Source organism: Quercus robur, chromosome 6 (assembly GCF_932294415.1).
Source record: "Quercus robur chromosome 6, dhQueRobu3.1, whole genome shotgun sequence".
NCBI classification, from domain to species: domain Eukaryota; kingdom Viridiplantae; phylum Streptophyta; class Magnoliopsida; order Fagales; family Fagaceae; genus Quercus; species Quercus robur.
This window is the reverse complement of record NC_065539.1, coordinates 1,001,663-1,021,250: the sequence shown is the minus strand read 5'-3', so window position 1 is coordinate 1,021,250 and position 19,588 is coordinate 1,001,663. Positions and strand designations below refer to the sequence as shown.

At 36.2% G+C, this 19,588-nt stretch overlaps 4 protein-coding genes and 1 long non-coding RNA gene across 10 annotated transcripts in view; 2 read left to right on the top strand and 3 right to left on the bottom strand.

Moving 5' to 3' along the window:
• LOC126690451 (protein GRIP-like) overlaps positions 1-19,588 on the top strand; it is a 94,439-nt gene that overhangs the window by 34,517 nt on the left and 40,334 nt on the right. The gene's annotated exons all lie outside the window — the stretch shown is intronic.
• On the top strand, positions 4,656-7,376 carry LOC126690452 (uncharacterized). Its single transcript, XM_050385615.1, has 4 exons — positions 4,656-5,901; positions 6,042-6,246; positions 6,396-6,574; positions 6,674-7,376. The coding sequence occupies exons 1-4, from the start codon at positions 4,659-4,661 to the stop codon at positions 6,877-6,879; spliced, it is 1,833 nt and encodes a 610-aa protein (XP_050241572.1). The 5' UTR covers positions 4,656-4,658; the 3' UTR covers positions 6,880-7,376.
• LOC126690462 (uncharacterized) lies at positions 7,980-11,623 on the bottom strand. Its single transcript, XR_007644636.1, has 4 exons — positions 11,435-11,623; positions 10,765-10,842; positions 9,173-9,277; positions 7,980-9,037 (listed from the first exon to the last, which is right to left on the bottom strand). It is a non-coding gene; the product is annotated as an uncharacterized LOC126690462 (long non-coding RNA).
• LOC126690453 (G2/mitotic-specific cyclin-2) overlaps positions 11,780-19,588 on the bottom strand; it is a 58,803-nt gene continuing 50,994 nt past the window's right edge. The window contains exon 9 of the mRNA XM_050385617.1: positions 11,780-12,116. Coding sequence (XP_050241574.1) covers positions 11,814-12,116 — 303 coding nt within the window. The 3' untranslated portion in view covers positions 11,780-11,813. The remainder of the gene's footprint in view (positions 12,117-19,588) is intronic.
• The window catches only part of LOC126690450 (putative disease resistance protein RGA3), a 37,122-nt gene continuing 29,610 nt past the window's right edge, over positions 12,077-19,588 (bottom strand). The window contains exon 6 of one of the 2 annotated variants that reach the window (XM_050385608.1): positions 12,077-12,095. Coding sequence is in view for 1 of the 2 variants with exons in the window: in XM_050385606.1 (XP_050241563.1) it covers positions 13,564-13,631 (68 nt within the window). In the remaining variant the exon portion in view is untranslated. Of the gene's footprint in view, positions 12,096-13,480; positions 13,632-19,588 lie in introns of those variants that run through there. The other variant, XM_050385606.1, reaches the window with a different exon arrangement.

The following is a 19,588-nucleotide window of genomic DNA, read 5'->3' as shown; positions in this document are numbered from 1 at the left end:
TTCTATGCAAATTTTAAATAGATTTCAAATTTCTAAGACTCGATTTTTATTCTGTAGAAATCGAGTCTTAAAGACTCGAGATCTACGTGGCATTTTTAAGTCCAGCTCAGCAATTGGTCATACCGTGTAGTGCATTGAGATTTAAACAGCATCTTGAGTTTCTAAAACTCGAGATGCTATTTTCCTTAATCTTTCCAAACGTTGGTTAACTTACTACATTGTTAACCATTACACAGCTGGTCTGCAAATTTCCCCATATTTAGCAACAATTTCTTTTCAACTTATACATATTTTTAATTGGGAAATGCCATCTTGGCATTTTAAAATATTTATTTTTGGTATTTTATTTGCCATGTCAGCATCAAATGTGCTAACTGTGCCCACCGTTTGCCACATAAACATTTTCCGTTAGTGAGTTGAAAATAGTGGCGACCAAAATAGTGTTTTTGCCTATTTATGATTATGCTTTTTCTTTATTAAATTTTTGTATAAAAAAAATATTGAATCATATTCATAGCATCACAAGCTATTCAACTGTCCACTCAAACATAGTTAGAATAGTGCTCCAGTAAAAATAAATATTAAACAGAGTTGGAGAAACAAAATTGATCAAATAAAAGAAAGAAGCCACACACAGAGACGCCAAAGTCCAAGAGGCATACCAATCGGTGGGACAACATCGACTCGTCACCTGCGTGAAGTGGACTAGGCGATGCAGTGAAGTGGTGGTGCCTTCGCAGAAGAATGTTTAAGCTACAACTTTCATTAAAAAAAATTTAACATAATTATATAATTTGAAAATCTAACTGTTGAATTACATGTTGTTTATATTCTTAATACACATTTCAAATTTCATGTCCATTAGATGATATTATTCGATCCACAAACTTATTTTTTATATATAATTTTATATTATAAAATTTGAAATTTAAACATATGATTGATGATATACCTATTAATCTTTAATTTTCTTGAAATTTTGTAAGTACAGAAAATATACTAAGAAAATGTAATCTAATGGTAAATTTGTCAAAATTCACATCTAATAAAAAGATATTAAGTGAAGTTGTAGCCTTAAACTACAACCAAATTTGTTGTCAAACTTTACCCTTTTATTTTTTATTTGTTTCACTTTGAAATCAAAACATCTATCAACTAAGTTGATAAAATGGTTTTTTTACTCGTAAATTTTTGAAAGGCCTAAGGATGAAATTGGTGGTTAATTTTTTTTTTAAAGAGTATTTGGGTTAAATTTTAAATTTTTGTTATGTTATTGGGGCTAAATTTTATTTCATTAAAAGGCCAAGAATTATGTTGAGGGCAAGGAAAAAGAATTTTGGGTCAGGGGGCCGGGAAGAATCTTGCTAGGCAAAATCCTAGAATTTTATACTTTTATACATAGTTACATACTACATTTAAAAAAAAAAAAAAAAATTGGCCCCCCGGTCCAACAATAGCTCTGTCCTTGTTCGCAAGTGTCAACAAGCATTAAGCATACTATTGGTTCATGAAAGGGTTCAGATATTGTAAAGAACGATTGAAAGAGAGAGAATGATATAACCCAATATCAAGAGAGGAAGGAGAAACATTTCGGCAGTATTCAGTTACTCTTCCTAGAAGAGTTGCATGCAGCCACACAAGCCTTTTATTTATTTATTTATTTATCTTTTTTCCCCGTCTCTTTTTTCTTTTTAAAAATTCAATGTAGAGTATGTGTGAGAATTATATCATGGAGAAACAAGAAGGCAATTTCCACTGAGATTTCTGTCAATAGCGGCTTCTAGAAATTTTTACAATTCATATACTTATCTATTTGACCCTTTTTTTTAATATATTATTTATAGTTATTATTTGAGCCTTCTTTTATTGTTGTCATCATCGTGATTTGTATCATTCAATGAATGGCCTTGTGGGTTGGTGTAGGTTGGTGATAAGTTCTGCAGCTCGAGGTATTAAGTCATACACGTCATGACATTAGCCAATTTCGTCAAAAGCTAGTAGGCTTGAAATTTCCTCTGTGAACCTCTTATTGAATATTACAGGTTTTGATGTGAACCTCTTATCACTTGATGTTATCCGTTCCACGCTTACCGGACAATAATTGGTCAGCAAAAGAGGGCTTGACAAAAGGAGATTATTCCATTGGTTTTCTTTGTTAATTATAATTTCTGCTCTGTTGATGTTTAATGGTCCAAATGAATGCCATATTGCAATTTTGATTTTGCTAGGTAAAAGAATCTTCTGACATCAACATTTAAATAAAAGTAATAAATGACGGTAAAGTTCAAATGCTATTCCTACATTATAGAAATCGTGCCTAATTATTCAATGACCATGTATTAGTATCACATAAGCCTTCAAAGTTACTAAATGATTGATCACATCTGACAAAATTTATAACACATATTAAGTACTATTAAATCAGAAATGATAAGTATTAACTCTTTTTACTTTCAATATTAAAACGTTAAGTCTGGTAAGATTTCCTACTCTCTCTGTTTTCCTTGAATAAAAATAGGGTGTTCCTATTACACACCATAGTTTTAAAAACCGGACCGGACCGGTCGGTCCGACCGGTTCAACCGGGAACCGGCCTTCAATCCGGTCCGGTTATGTTTAAAAACCGGAAATAATGAAAAAACCGTGGAACAGTAAAAACCGGTCGGTTCAACCGAAAAACCGGGAACCGGCACGGTTAAACCGGTTACTGACCGGTTATTTATTTTTTTTATTTTTTTTGTCCTTTCCCAGCCTAAAACGACGTAGTTTTGTTATTTTAGGCCTAAAACAACAAAACTACGTCGTTTTAGGCTGGGATCCTAATTCCTAACCCTAAAGCTCACTCAGTTTTGTTGTGTTTGTCATTTTCATTTTTCACTCTCAAACTCAGACTCTCCGATCTCAATATCTCCGCCTCACCCAAGCTCACAGCCTCTCTTCCTCACCGCTCACAGCCTCTCTGCCTCGCCCTCTCCGCCTCACTCTCTCCGCCTCACTGCCTTGCCAGTCGCCGCTCGCCCTCTCCGCCTCACTGCCTCTGTACCTCGCCCTCTCCGCCTCACACTCTGCCTCGCCTTCTCTGCCTCGCCCTCTCCGCCTCACACTCTGCCTCACCTTCTCTGCCTCGCCCTCTCCACCTCACTCTCTCTACCTCGCCTTCTCTGCCGCTCACACTCTCTGCCCTTTGACTCGCCCACCCCGCCTCACTCAAGCTCACACTCTCTAGTCTCTTCCTCTCTGCCTCGCCCTCTCCGCCTCAAACATTTTTCTTCCTCTCCGCCTCACTCAAGCTCACGGGTTTGAAGTACAGTGCTCTGCTTTTTGGGTTTTTTTTTTTCTTTTTGGGTTTTTTCCTTCTCATCCTTACGGGTTCTCGGTCTCGCCCTCTAAAGTGCTCTGCTTTCTACTTCTCGGCTTCATCAGGTAAGGTAACATTCTTTTCTTTTGATTTTATTACTTGATTTTGATTACTTGATTTTGATTTTGATAATTTTCTTTTCTCTGTTTTTTTTTTTTTTTTTTTTTCATTTCTCTCGGTCATCTCAGGTTCTCCATTCCTTCACTTCACTGGACTTCACTGGGTAAGTGCCTAAGTGGTAACTTCTATTTCTATCTTTCAATTATTACTTGATTTTTTGATTAGTTGATTTTGATTTTGATTTTGATAATTTTCTTTTCTCGGTTCTTTTTTTTTTTTTTTTTTTTTTTTTTTCATTTCTCTCAGCTTCATCTCAGATTCTCCATTCAAGTTCTCGGCTTCATCTTAGGTTCTCCGTTCTGTGACTTCACTGGTAAGTTGTTACTTTTATCTTTCAATTATTAGTTTACAGAGTATGTTGTGGATTTGATTTACAGAGTATTACTATTTGTGAAATATAAATTACAAAGTATTTTACAGAGTGTGTTATGGATTTTGTGTATGATCAATGATGTGGATTTGATTTACAGAGAATTATTGTTTGTGAAATATTGACATATTGTTTACTGTGTATTTGTATTTTACTGAGTATGTTGTGGATTGTATGTTGTGGATTTGATTTACAGCATATTATTGTTTGTGAAATATTGTTTACAGTCTGAAATTGTTGAGTGAAATGGAATCTGCCTCTGTGCCATCTAATGAACGTGCTTCTACAACCGGGTCTAATGCTAATTCTTCATCTGTGAGGGCAAAATGTGATCCTGCATGGGATCATGTAACTGAAGAGTTGAAAGACGGAAGAAGTAGTTATAGATGTATACATTGTGGGAAAACTTATAAAGGAGGGGGCATTAATCGAATGAAAAGACATCTAGCTGGAATTAAAGGTGATGTGGCTCCATGTATGGGTGTACCTTATGATGTTAGGTTCCAAATGGTTGAGAATTTGAAGGAAATTTCAAAATCTAAAGAACAAACCAAAAAGGATCAAGAAGCATCTAATTATTCGCCATTAGAGGAGTCACCAGAATTTGAAGATGTCTAAGAAATTACTCCTAGAGGTAGGGGGTTAGGTAGGGGAAATAGAAGTAGTCCTAGTAATTTTCCACCAAGATCCAATCTTGGCAAGAGAAAGGTTGGTGACATTGATAATTACTTCGCTCCTAGGACAACACCGGGAGCTCAACCTTCTATTAAAAGTGTGCTTGCTGGCAAAGAAAAGAAGCGGAGGGTTGATATGGCTGTAGCTAGATGGATGTATGATGCTTGCATTCCAATTAATGCTGTGAATTCTAGTTATTATCAACCTATGCTCAATGTTGTAGCTTCTTATGGTCCTGGATATAGAGGTCCAAATTATCATGCCCTTCGAGTGCCTTTGTTGAGAGAAGCAAAAAGAGAAGTTCAATTGATTGTTGATTCTCATCGTTCATATTGGGCTGATACTGGTTGTACAATAATGGCTGATGGGTGGACTGATACTAGGCATAGAACATTGATTAATTTTCTTGTCTATTGTCCTAAAGGTATTATTTTTATACGTTCTATTGATGCTTCTGACTTGGTTAAGGATGCTATTACTTTAAGTAACTTGTTTGATGAAATTGTTAATTGGGCTGGTCCTGCAAATATAGTACATTTGGTCACTGACAATGCTGCAAATTATGTAGCTGCTGGAAGAATTGTGTGTGGAAAATATAGGAACATTAGTTGGTCACCTTGTGCAGCACATTGCCTAAACCTAATTTTTAAAGAGATTGGGAAGATGGATCATGTAGCTAAACTTGCAAAGCGTGCATCCAAGATCACTGTGTTCATCTATAACCATGTGGCTTTGCAAGCTTGGTTGAGGACTAGAAAAAATTGGACGGAAATTGTGCGTCCAGGGCCAACTAGGTTTGCTACTACTTTCATTGCCTTAGGGAGTCTTAAGGAACATAAGCATGACTTACAAGCATTGGTGACTAGCAAATTTTATGTTGAATCAAAATATGCAAAAGATAAGAAAGCTAAGGCAGTGGTGAAAATCATTCTTGATAATCAATTTTGGAATGATTGTCATGTAATTGTGCATATTATGTCACCATTGATTCGTTTATTACGCATTGTTGATTCTGATGAAAAACCAGCTATGGGTTATGTATATGATGGCATGTATAGAGTAATTGATGGAATTAAAAAAAATTTCAAGGACAAGAAGAGACTATGGGAGCCTTATGTTAATATTATTAAGGATCGTTGGGATAATCAATTCTATAGAGATATTCATGCTGCTGCTTATTGGTTGAATCCTGCATTCCAATATGACACTTCCACTCTTAATAAGAGGCTAGAGACACAATCTGCTGTGACAGATGTTATTGAATCAAAAGTTTCAGTTGGTCGGTTGAAGTTGGTGGAGGAATTAAGGCTATTTCGAGAGCGTGAACAAACTTTTGGAAGCCAACTTGCTCAAGAATCAGCCAAGACATCTCAGCCGGGTAAGATAATGTTTACTTTAACTAATAATAAAATAAAAATATGTTTTAAAGATCATAGCTCTTTTTTATATTTTTGGGATAAGTATAGTTGTGTTTATTGATTCATTGTATTATTGTTTTGTGTTTTATATGGAACTTAGATGAGTGGTGGAAGTTGTTTGGATCTTGTGCTCCAACCTTACAAAAGTTTGCAATTCGGATCCTTAGCCAAACAGCTGCCTCTTCGGGATGTGAGCGGAATTGGAGTGCTTTTGAACAAATACATACCAAAAGAAGAAATAGATTGGAGCATCAACGACTTAATGATCTTGTATTTGTTCATTATAACTACCGATTGAAAGAAAGGTATATCTTATATAGTTTCTTTGTTTCAATGTTTTTGTGGGGAAATATGAGTGATTCATTGATTTGGTCAAGTGGGTTCTTTGTGATTGTTAAATATAAGTGATTTGTTTACTAAATAAATTATTAATTATGTTCATCTCATGATATAGAGTCAAAAGGAAGAAGTTCAATTTTGATCCTATTGACTATGCAAGTATCGATAAAACTGAATTTTGGGTAGTGGAAGATGAGGAACCTCCATTTCTTGATCATGAGGAGATAGAAAATGCATTATATGAAGAGGGAGCCTATCCAATTGAAGAAGGGTCTTCTAGCCATGTACAAAGAGGTTAGTTTATAACAATTCTTTGCTTAGATGCATATTTTAATTAGACTATTTATTATTTATGAGAAATGATATTGTTCTTTGGTTTTGGAATTTGTATAGATATGGACAATGAAGTGATTGAGGATGACGATGATGACATTAATTTGGAATCATTTGGTGATGAAGATGATGCTCCTCCCGGATTTAGAGATAAAAATCATCCTATTCATGTTGAAGATGAAGAAGAGGATGATGATGATGATGCTAGTGGTGGAGCATTTGGTTCACATGATGATATTGATTTCAATTTTCTTCATAACGAATGAAGCTTGGGTCTTAAAAGTTAAAACTTAGTAGTTTTTTTGAAACTTTATAACTTATTTGCTATTTAGATGTAATGAACTTATTTGTTATTTGTTATTTGTCATTTGGATGTAAATGTAATGACTAATGAACTTATTATTGTGGTATGTGTATTTTTTTATTAGAAGACAAAACTATAGATGAGTTGAGTTTGTTTGGATGTCCTACATTTTTTGTGTTTGGGGTTGGATGGTAACTTGGGTGGATTTGAAGCAAAGCAGGGAGAATGATAAGCCAAGCTACCATTTTGTATAAATTGTTGAGTTTGTTGAATAGAATATGAATGTGTATCTATTGAATAGAATAGAATATGAATGATAAGCCAAGTCACCATTTTGTACAAATTGTTAACTGTTTTTCCCTGTAATTGCCTAATTGGAGGAGGATTTTTTGATGGGCTTTCAATGACTTGTTTTTAGTATATTAAAAAATTATGTTTTTAGTATATTAAAAAATTATTAATTATTTATATAATTTAAATAAATATTAATTAAATTATTTATGACGTCACCGGTTCGACTATCGGTCGGACCTCGGTCCGACCATAAAACCGGTAATTAGCTCATTTTCCGGTTCTTTCACCGTACCGGTTTTTAAAACCATGTTACACACAAAGTACATGTTTCAGTTTTTAAGCTGACAAGTCACAATTTCAATTCACAAGGTTTTTGTGCGTATTGTGTGTGCAATAAGGTGTCTCACGTGTGCGTAAGAAACATTTCCCATAAAATTATATTACACAAAGTACACATTAAATTATTAAACTTTGCCATTTCATGCTCCATTACTGCCTAAATCAGAATTGAATAATAGTGATGAATGTATACTTCAAATTGAAACGATTCATAAAATTTGATATCTCAATTGACAAAATTAAAAATCTAAAATTTTGATATGAAAAAGATATAACACTTTGATTCTGGCATATAAAGACAACCGAGTCATTGAAGACCTAAGAAGTGGCAGAAATGCCATAAGTGGTTGTTGCAAGAAACTTCTTGCATGTGAACAAACAATGAGATCATTCACATTCTTGAAATCCTAACAAAAAAAGGGATGGAGCTATGAAGAACAGGATCTTTCTTTATTGAATTGAACATCAAAACTTGAAAACTAGATATCCATATAACCAATTTGGCAATCACCAAATCATAATTCTTATGAACTTATGAATTTGCAAATTGCATGACAGTATCATCAAAAAAAGCCTAAACCACTATAATAAACTTCTCTTGCTGGACATAAACATCGATACTATCATTCATCATTCTTGCAAAACAATTGAAACTACCAGCTAGCCCCACCCACCCACCTTCAATAACAAACATGTTACAAAAACACCAAAAAAGAACAAGAAAAGGGTGCTTCAATCTACAATATAAATCAAGCATGCCTTGTGTGGAAATCGTCATATCAAGAGGAGGAATGCGACGTCTAAGCCAACACCATTGTTGCTGAGTTGCAGTAACAGATAATCCTCATGCAACAAAACAATCCTTTGACTTGTTTTCCACTTTTAAGAAAATGAGAATCTTGAAAAAAGAGAGCAGGAAGATCCAGGAGCATCGCTTGCTAGGCTTGGTGGAACATCTGTAGAGGCACATTATGCTTGGTGACACTTGTGAATCTGCATTTGCATGCAACATGCAGTAATAAACAGATGGTTGAAGATGCTGTACTGAACCTCATTGCCACTTTTGAAAGTGCAGTTTCTAATATATGCCTGGACACATTCTAGCATAATGTACCAAACTGCAATGCAGCATCATCACTTGAAACCATGTCAGAAAAGAAATACATGACTTCCCAAAGGTCAACGAATAGGTTCTTGCTCATCTTATCTAAATGCACTTCCAAGGTTTTATCCAAGTTTTCTTCCAAGGAAACATAGTGGACTGACAGCTTTGGCCCTAGGCTACCATCTTTGCCTGCTAGCCAGGCATTCAATGTGAAGGGGCAGCTTACCATGACATATTTCATTATGCAGAATAAAATAGAGAGCATGACTTAAATCAGAATACCCAATAAAAATGGAGCATCTAATACAAACTGAGAATTTTACCTCTTCAGGACTAGATTGAAGCAGCATTCCAATCACGGGTAGTAGAGCCTCCATTTCACCTGTTGTGGCAAAATCATTATAATTAAAACTACCAAGTTTTCTGGCAATACCAACACACATACTTCTTCAAAAAAAGGGAATAAAATTCAAATTTTAATTTTGTGATTATAACAGCTAATCTTCAGTAGAGATACCTGTTTCAAGAAGCTTTAAGACAACATTTTTCAAATATGTCATATCTACCCCTTCCCTCTTCTGCATCTTTCCAAGTTGCGAAGCTCAGACTTCAACATGGCTTCCTGCACTCATTATGTTCAAATTTCTAATATAAACTAATGAGAAGCTCTGCTCCCCTCCCCCCACTTCCAAATAAAGAAGAAAGAAGGCAAAATTGCACAAAAAGACATAATAATATGAGTAGTACTAGGTTTTGAGGCACATGGAAAACACTTTTTTTTAAAATACTTCCCTACATATACTCATAGTCATGTAATAATCTTGTACTTCCATTTCATCAACAGCTAATCTTCAGTAGAGATACCTATTCAAGAAGCTCTAAGATAAATTTTTTCAAATACATCATATCTACCCTTCCCTCTTCTGCATTCTTTCCATGTTGCAAAGCTCAGCCTTCAACGTGGCTTCCTGCACTCATTATGTTCAAATTTCTATTATAAACTAATGAGAAACTCTACTCCCCTCCCCTACTTCCGAATAAATAAGAAAGAAGGCAAAATTGCACACAAAGACTTATAATAAGAGTAGTACTTGGTTTTGAGGCACATGGAAAACACTTTTTAAAAAAAAAAAGTTATACCGGTACTATTTTTATGAAAATAAAGGCTATTGTGATATTGATCATTATTCAAAAGCATTAACGACGACTACTTGAACATTATCCACAAAAACTTCAATTAACAAATGAATACAAAAGTTCATCAAGATATAAAGCCTAGGTACAAGCAATAACATTTTGGGGGAAAAATCAAAGAACACATGATTAGAAATACAAACTGGTGCCAAAATAAATATTTCTAGTTTGCGTGGGTTTTTATCAACAGAGCTCACTTAATCAGGCACTTAATTTTTTCCATTAGAGCTAGTTGAAACTTACAGCTCAATGATATAATTGGCTATCTGCTAAAATGTCATAATAAATGCATTGGGAGACTCAACAAAGTACATTTTAAATGAGAATGGATTTTTTGAGAGAAATGTTTATTCCAGAATCTACGGTTCTGCTGTAGAAGTGCTTAAATTCTGTGCATCATGCTATTGCATAATTGATAATTCCAGTTAGAGAAAAAGGATATGTTAAGACCTCACCAGCTACCCCAAGGGTTTGGCTTTTTATAGATTGAGAAAAGCTTTCAACTTATATTTAACTAATACAGGTGCTAACAAGTGGTAACAGGAATGGCTTCATACCTGTGTAGTAATTTCCATTGTGATCAACCTAAGATTATTAATCATTGTCACGCCAAGTACTAGAATATTTAAATCTAAGTCATGGGAAAGTGATAAGTATCAGGTGAAATTTAACAAATATTTAAGAAGACAAAAGAAGGAAATGGACAGGTGGTTTTGACTCCAAAGATTAATGAAAATCCTTATTGTCATCAAGAAGTTTAGAGATTTCTTTCTCCTTCTCCTCAATCATTCGATCTGTAAGATCATGAAACCTAGAATGATCTTCCTACAAGTTATGTATCCAATTAACACAAGAACAACAATATAAATATGCTGACAATTAATCCAAGCCCAAAAACAATAAGATACAAGGTACCTTCAATCTTTCATATCATAATTTGAGCTCATCCAATTCTTTTTGTACATCCTGCCCAGAAGATACTTCATTTTGAGCCTTCAATCCCCCATAGATGACTGTAAAGATGAAACTACAAATTTTCTATTTAGAAATGCCCACCAAAAAAAAAAACCCAGTCCTCAGCCTCCACTCTACAGCTATAATTTTTTTTTTTTTAATTTTTTTAATTTTAAAGAAGCAGAATTGATTTTAAAGATATAAGAAGTGGCAAAAATGCCAAAAGAGGTTGTTGCAAGAAACTTCTTGCATGTGGACCAACAATGAGGTCATTCACATTCTTGAAATGCTAACAAAAACAAGGATGGAGCTATGAAGAACAGGATCTTTCTTTATTGAATTGAACATCAAATCTTGAAAATTAGATATCCATATAACCAATTTGGCAATCACCAAATCATAACTGTCATACACTTATGAATTTGCAAATTGCATGACAGAACCATCTAAAAACACCTAAACCACTATAATAAACTTCTCTTGCTGGAGATCAAAACCAATATTATCATTCATCATTCTTGCAATACAATCAAAACTACCAGCTAGCACCACCCACCTACCTTCAATTACAAACATGCTACAAAATCATCAAAAAAGAAAAAAAAAAAACTTTAATATAAATCAAGCATACCTTGCCTGGAAATCTTTCATGAAAGCAACCAATTTCTCAACCCCAGCCAATGGCATAGCATTGTATATAGAAGCACGCATACCCCCAAATGACTTATGCTGCTTGAGCTGAACCATATTCTCCTTAGCTGCTTCCTTAATAAACTAAATCTCCAACCTTGACTTCTCCAAAGTGAAAGGCACATTTGTCAATGACCTCACAGACTTCTCCACAGGACACCTATAGAACCCATTGCTCCCATCGTAAGCATTGTACAGAATCTTAGCTTTCTTCTTGTTCTTCTTCTCCACCTCAACCAACCCTCCTTGATCCAACAAATCCTCAAACGCCAAACCACACCTGTAAATCCCATCATTCCCAATCAGATCTTTCTTGATGATCACAATGGTGACTCCAGAATGCCCCACATTCTTCTGGGCTCCAGCATATATGAACCAAACTTAGACACGTCCACTGGCTTGGAATAGAAATTTGAAGACATATCAACCACCAAGATACCATTTTTAGGACTTGAGTAGTCCATGTATTCCACTCCCTGAGTGGTTTCAGTAGCACAAATATGCAAGAATTTGGCATCAGCATTTTGCTCCAAATCATGAAAAGATGGAATCTTTGTGTGTTTTTCAGATTTCCCAGACCAAATAAGGCTTGGTTTTGAGTACTTTTGTGCCTCCTCGAATGCCTGCAGATTTATGAAGAGCAGGTGGTCAATAATTTATTATAAGATATATCTTATAGCATAATAACAATCAAACAAAAGTACCATTTCCAGAACCTCCTTCCTTGTGTACGCTTTATCTATATAAGAATCAAATCCCCAACTACAGAAACAGAAACCTCCTCACACTAGCATGCTAAGAGCATGGCAAGTTGGCAACCAAGCCAACCAACTGAAGTTTCTTTCTTACTACTGATTGCTTGGATAAAAATCTGTGAATTAAATTAACCGTAAGGAACAATGTCTCATTCATGACTTCGAACTTATCATGGACCCGTTAAATCAAATAGGCAAACAAGGAAAGTATAGGAAGTTTGTTTCGGATTGACTTACCAGTGGATTTGTATGATATTACATAAAGTTCAAGATGCTATCAGTTGGATGACATAACTTTCTATTTTTATTAAATGTGGAAAATCTTGGACCACTTGGGCTCTTTTCCCTTGGTACATCCCTCCTTTCAATGGGGACAACTGGAGAAATAATAAATCTGTAGTTTCCGTTATATGGTGAGCATTGCATCAGCCTTTCGCAATCGTAAGTACTGTATGCAGGTCTTGAGTCCAGCCTTTTTCTACTTGAGCAGATATTAGCACCATTAATAACAGTTAAAATTACTTTTAACTCTAGAAATGCTAAAGAGACATTTCAACCATGTACGAAGTGTAATACTATGCAACGATCAATATGAGAAACAATGCAAGAACATAGAACCAGGCAAACACAAAAGATTCATGTGTTCACCATTATAAATTGTACATGGCCAGATATTAATATTCAGAAAATTTGGTGAATTTTTTTTGTTGATGTAAATTTCAAATCAAATTTCCACAGTATGAAAGAGTATAAAGCCAAACAAATATTTCAAAACTTGAACCCGATGTGTAGAATTATCTACTCCAAATGCAAATATCACTCTAAAATCAAGCAAAAGAAAAGTAGTTTCTTCCATTGACTTGAAAAAGTCCTACACTTTATATGCCTCTTAAAATCTCAAATTCTCAAAATTAATTGGATTTTCAATGGGAAAAAGCTTAATGCATGCAAATGAATGATTGGTATAATCAAATCACAAAATATTAGTTGAACCCAGTACCGACACTAATCATGGCAAAATAATTTTAAAAAAAAATTATAGCTAACAATTTTTTTTCTTGTTTTGTTAAGTAAAAGTAACAGATGATCCTCCCTTCAAATTTATCATAGTATTTGAGTGGACTTTGTGGTGTTTTAAAACCCATCTCTCTCCCCCTGTGTATGTTCGTTTGTTTCTAAAGAAAAAAAAAAATTGTCAAAGTGAGAGGGAAGATAGATTTGAGAAAACTAACCAGCTCTATAACGAACTTCCATTAGCTGAGAGTGGATTATTTAATTGATTATTCTTCCAACGGAACATAATAGATATGACATGCTAATATGGCCAATCCCTACACATCAAACAAATCTGAGGAAACGAAATGGAATATAATCTTAGGTTAGGTTGATTTAAATCAGAAGTGATATTGTTGAGAAGAGAGTAGAAGAGGATATAATTGTGATGTTAAAGAGTAAAGAGTAGAACGAGCTCTCACTCTCAGTAATTTTTTTTTTTTTTTGAAGAGCCTCACTCTCAGTACTTGGAAACAAAAGAATAATAATTGTGATGTTAAAGAGTAAAGAGTCAAGAGACTAATGAGGGCAGTCTTTGGACAGCTATGGGCCCGCCTATGGTCTATCAAAATACTAATCACAAGTTCCTCAAAAAAAAAAAAAAAAAAAAAAAAAAGCCTAATCGCAAAATCAACCCAAAATCCATATAAATTAGCCCATGTGCAAGTTAATTCAATTTGCGCTCACAATACAGCTCACAAAATAGCTCTAAGCCCATTACTAAAACCCACTACTGGTGATGAATGCCAAACAACTGAAATTGGGTTAAGAGGGGCCCACTAAGCTAATCTTCAAGAAATAATGCTAGGGACACCGGCACTCCTATTCTCACTTCCAAATCAACACCTGTTAACTTGTGATTGGTGCATAAATTAACTTTAATATGGTCTGCAATGATGCTGATTGCTTGCAGCAAGTGTGATATCAGTACATCTTGTATTCTTTTTGTAACACCACATTGTCTCATGAAAAGTAGGGCCATAAATAAATAATCTCATTCATAAATAATTCAGGTATTTGATAAATAGTACTTTTTTCCGAGCACTTCTGTAAATGATTCCTCTATGTACAATGAATAGTCTTTTTTTTTTTTTTTTTTTTTTAATAATATTTGGTTACGTAATGTTTATCTCCTTTTCATAAGTTGTGTTTATGTTGCAGGTGATGTGGACAGGAGTGAAACTGAATAGTGCATAGATGGAAGCGGAAGTGTTAGTGTGGCTTGAATTTTACCACAAGCCCATAAGGCCCAACCAAGCCCAATCCGACCATAAAAGTGACCTAATACAAGTTGAAAAAGGAATCCCACTCAGCCGACTTTCATAAAGTAACATATATATATGCTTTATTATATGCGGCAATATTGTAGAGAAGTGAGATTAAAGAAAAAATTCCAATTAACCTAGTGAGCAAGCCGCATGAGAGAAAATAGAGAAAAGAGAGGCAGTCAACTTCTATTCTTATTCTTATTTTTTCTGTGAGAAAGTGCTAGGGTGTAATTGGGATTTGGGTTTCTTGAGAGTGTTCTTGTGCACTATTGTATTCTCCCTGATAATAGTGAAATCCCTGCAACTCCGTGGACGTAGGCAAATTGCCGAACCACGTAAATATTGTCTTGTGCGTGTGATTATTTTCTTTGACGTGTGTTTTCTCTATTTGTTTTGTTTCTCACAGGTTGGAATTTAGGTTAAATTCCCTACAACTGGTATCAGAGCCAGGTTAGGTTTGAGTGGGAGCAATGGCAGAGGAAGCAGGAAAGGCGTCTGGAATAGAAAAGTTTGATGGCACAGACTTCGCTTATTGGAGGATGCAGATTGAAGATTATCTCTATGGGAGGAAATTGCATCTGCCTCTTTTGGGGACAAAACCTGAGGCTATGAAGGCTGAAGAATGGGCTCTTCTTGACAGACAGGTACTAGGAGTTATCAGGTTAACTCTTTCTAGGTCTGTTGCACACAATGTTGTAAAAGAGAAGACCACAGCAGATCTGATGAAGGCTTTGTCTGGTATGTATGAAAAGCCGTCAGCAAACAATAAGGTGCACTTGATGAAGAAACTGTTCAATCTGAAGATGGCAGAGAATGCATCAGTAGCACAACATCTGAATGAATTTAATACTATCACAAATCAATTGTCGTCTGTAGAAATTGATTTTGATGATGAGATTCGTGCTCTGATCGTCTTGGCTTCTTTGCCAAACAGTTGGGAGGCAATGAGGATGGCAGTAAGCAATTCTACAGGAAAGGAAAAACTCAAGTACAATGATATACGAGATTTAATTCTGGCTGAGGAGATTCGCAGAAGAGATGCAGGTGAATCCTCAGGATCTGGTTCTGCCCTAAACCTTGAGACAAGAGGCAAAGGTAATAACAGAAATTCAAATCGGGGCAGATCAAAATCCAGAAATTCTAATCGGAACAGAAGTAAATCTAGATCAGGCCAACAAGTACAATGCTGGAATTGTGGGAAAACAGGTCACTTTAGGAATCAATGCAAAAGTCCTAAGAAGAAGAATGAAGATGATTCTGCTAATGCTGTAACAGAAGAGGTACAGGATGCATTACTTCTTGCAGTAGACAGTCCACTTGATGATTGGGTTTTGGATTCAGGAGCTTCGTTTCATACCACTCCACATCGAGAAATCATACAGAATTATGTTGCAGGTGATTTTGGTAAGGTGTATTTGGCTGATGGTTCAGCCTTGGATGTTGTGGGTATGGGAGATGTTCGAATATTGTTGCCCAATGGGTCTGTTTGGTTACTGGAGAAGATTCGACATATTCCTGACCTGAGGAGGAATCTGATTTCTGTTGGACAACTTGATGATGAAGGACATGCAATACTATTTGTTGGTGGTACTTGGAAGGTTACAAAGGGAGCTAGGGTATTGGCTCGTGGAAAGAAAACTGGTACTCTGTACATGACCTCAAGTCCAAGAGACACAATTGCAGTTGCTGATGCAAGTACTGATACAAGCCTACGGCACCGAAGACTTGGTCACATGAGTGAGAAAGGGATGAAGATGCTGCTGTCAAAAGGAAAATTACCAGAATTGAAGTCCATTGATTCTGACATGTGTGAAAGTTGCATCTTAGGAAAGCAGAAAAAGGTGAGCTTCTTGAAAACTGGCAGAACACCGAAGGCTGAAAAATTGGAGTTAGTACACACTGATTTGTGGGGGCCTTCTCCGATTGCATCCCTTGGAGGTTCAAGGTACTACATCACTTTCATTGATGACTCAAGTAGAAAGGTATGGGTTTATTTTCTGAAAAATAAATCAGATGTATTTGAAACCTTTAAGAAGTGGAAGGCCATGGTTGAGACAGAAACAGGTTTGAAAGTAAAATGTTTGAGGTCAGATAATGGAGGAGAGTACATAGATGGAGGGTTCAGTGAGTATTGTGCTGCACAGGGAATTAGGATGGAGAAGACCATTCCTAGGACACCACAGCAGAATGGTGTGGCTGAGCGCATGAATAGAACTCTCAATGAGCGTGCTAGGAGTATGAGGTTGCATGCTGGACTACCAAAAACTTTTTGGGCTGATGCTGTTAGTACTGCAGCTTACCTGATAAACCGAGGACCTTCAGTTCCCATGGAGTTCAGACTTCCTGAGGAGGTTTGGAGCGGTAAAGAGGTAAAGTTTTCACACTTAAAAGTTTTTGGTTGTGTTTCTTATGTTCATATTGATTCTGATGCTCGTAGTAAACTTGATGCAAAGTCTAAAATATGTTTTTTCATTGGCTATGGTGATGAGAAATTTGGCTATAGGTTTTGGGATGAACAAAACAGGAAAATCATCAGAAGTAGAAATGTGATATTTAATGAACAGGTTATATACAAGGACAGGTCAACTGTAGTGTCAGATATTACAGGAATAGATCAAAAGAAATCTGAGTTTGTCAACTTAGATGAATTGACTGAAGGTACTGTCCAGAAAAGGGGTGAAGAAGATAAAGAGAATGTAAATTCACAGGTAGATCTGAGTACACCTGTAGCTGAAGTCCGCAGATCTTCCAGAAACATTAGACCTCCACAGCGTTATTCACCCACTCTAAATTATCTCCTGTTGACTGATGGTGGTGAGCCAGAGTGTTATGATGAAGCCTTGCAAGATGAGAATTCAAGCAAGTGGGAGTTAGCCATGAAGGATGAGATGGATTCCTTGTTGGGGAATTAGACATGGGAATTGACTGAATTGCCAGTAGGAAAGAAGGCTTTGCACAACAAGTGGGTATACAGAATAAAGAATGAGCATGATGGTAGCAAACGTTACAAGGCCAGATTAGTTGTTAAAGGGTTTCAGCAGAAGGAAGGCATTGACTACACAGAAATATTTTCTCCAGTTGTGAAGATGTCAACAATCAGACTAGTACTGGGAATGGTGGCTGCAGAAAACTTACATCTTGAGCAGTTAGATGTGAAGACAGCATTCCTTCATGGTGACTTGGAGGAAGACCTTTACATGATTCAGCCAGAAGGGTTCATTGCTCAAGGACAAGAGAATTTAGTTTGCAAACTAAGAAAGAGCTTGTATGGCCTAAAACAAGCTCCTAGACAGTGGTACAAGAAATTTGACAGTTTTATGCACAGAATTGGGTTCAAGAGATGTGAAACTGATCACTGTTGCTATGTTAAGTTTTTTGACAATTCTTACATCATATTACTGTTGTATGTGGATGATATGCTTATTGCAGGGTCTAGCATTGAGGAGATTAATAATCTGAAGAAGCAATTGTCCAAACAGTTTGCAATGAAGGATTTGGGAGCTGCAAAGCAAATCCTTGGTATGAGAATCATTAGAGACAAGGCTAATGGTACATTGAAGCTTTCACAGTCAGAGTATGTGAAGAAAGTTCTCAGCAGGTTCAACATGAATGAAGCTAAACCAGTGAGCACACCCTTGGGTAGTCATTTCAAACTAAGCAAAGAACAGTCACCGAAGACAGAAGTAGAAAGGGACCATATGAGCAAGGTGCCCTATGCCTCAGCTATTGGCAGCTTGATGTATGCTATGGTGTGTACAAGGCCAGACATTGCACATGCAGTGGGAGTTGTGAGCAGATTCATGAGTAGGCCTGGAAAGCAGCATTGGGAGGCAGTCAAGTGGATTCTGAGATATCTGAAGGGTTCATCAGATACATGTCTTTGCTTCACAGGTGCAAGTTTGAAACTGCAGGGTTATGTAGATGCTGATTTTGTTGGTGATATTGATAGTAGAAAGAGTACTATTGGGTTTGTTTTTACTCTAGGTGGTACAGCTATATCATGGGCTTCAAATCTACAGAAGATTGTTACTTTGTCTAGTACAGAAGCTGAGTATGTTGCAGCAACTGAAGCTGGAAAGGAGATGATTTGGCTACATGGTTTCTTAGATGAATTGGGTAAGAAGCAGAAGATGGGCATTCTACACAGTGACAGTCAGAGTGCAATCTTTCTTGCCAAAAATTCAGCTTTTCATTCAAAGTCGAAGCACATACAGACAAAATACCACTTTATTCGTTACCTTGTTGAAGATAAGCTGGTAATGCTTGAGAAGATTTGTGGATCTAAGAACCCAGCAGACATATTGACTAAGGGTGTCACTATTGAGAAGTTGAAGCTGTGCGCAGCTTCAATTGGTCTTCTAGCTTGAGGACAGGAGGATGAGTTGCAGGGATGAGGGATTGTGTTATGGAGGATTGTGGTTGATGTTTGCAGCTTGTGAGCCCTTAAGGGCTAAGGTGGAGCTGATGGAGGAGTTTGCTAGTGTAGCTTGATCAATTCAAGCCAAGGTGGAGATTTGTTAGTGTGGCTTGAATTTTACCACAAGCCCATAAGGCCCAACCAAGCCCAATCCGGCCATAAAAGTGACCTAATACAAGTTGAAAAAGGAATCCCACACAGCCGACTTTCATAAAGTAACATATATATATATATATATATATATGCTTTATTATATGCGGCAATATTGTAGAGAAGTGAGATTAAAGAAAAAATTCCAATTAACCTAGTGAGCAAGCCGCATGAGAGAAAATAGAGAAAAGAGAGGCAGTCAACTTCTATTCTTATTCTTATTTTTTCTGTGAGAAAGTGCTAGAGTGTAATTGGGATTTGGGTTTCTTGAGAGTGTTCTTGTGCACTATTGTATTCTCCCTGATAATAGTGAAATCCCTGCAACTCCGTGGACGTAGGCAAATTGTCGAACCACGTAAATATTGTCTTGTGCGTGTGATTATTTTCTTTGACGTGTGTTTTCTCTATTTGTTTTGTTTCTCACAGGTTGGAATTTAGGTTAAATTCCCTAC

Excerpts from the sequence above, each read along its gene's own strand:
- LOC126690452 (XM_050385615.1), top strand. The coding sequence starts at position 4,659 with ATGGCTGTAGCTAGATGGATGTATGATGCTTGCATTCCAATTAATGCT. Across the intron at positions 6,247-6,395 it reads AACTACCGATTGAAAGAAAG|AGTCAAAAGGAAGAAGTTCA; the intron begins GTATATCTTATA and ends CTCATGATATAG. Across the intron at positions 6,575-6,673 it reads TTCTAGCCATGTACAAAGAG|ATATGGACAATGAAGTGATT; the intron begins GTTAGTTTATAA and ends GAATTTGTATAG.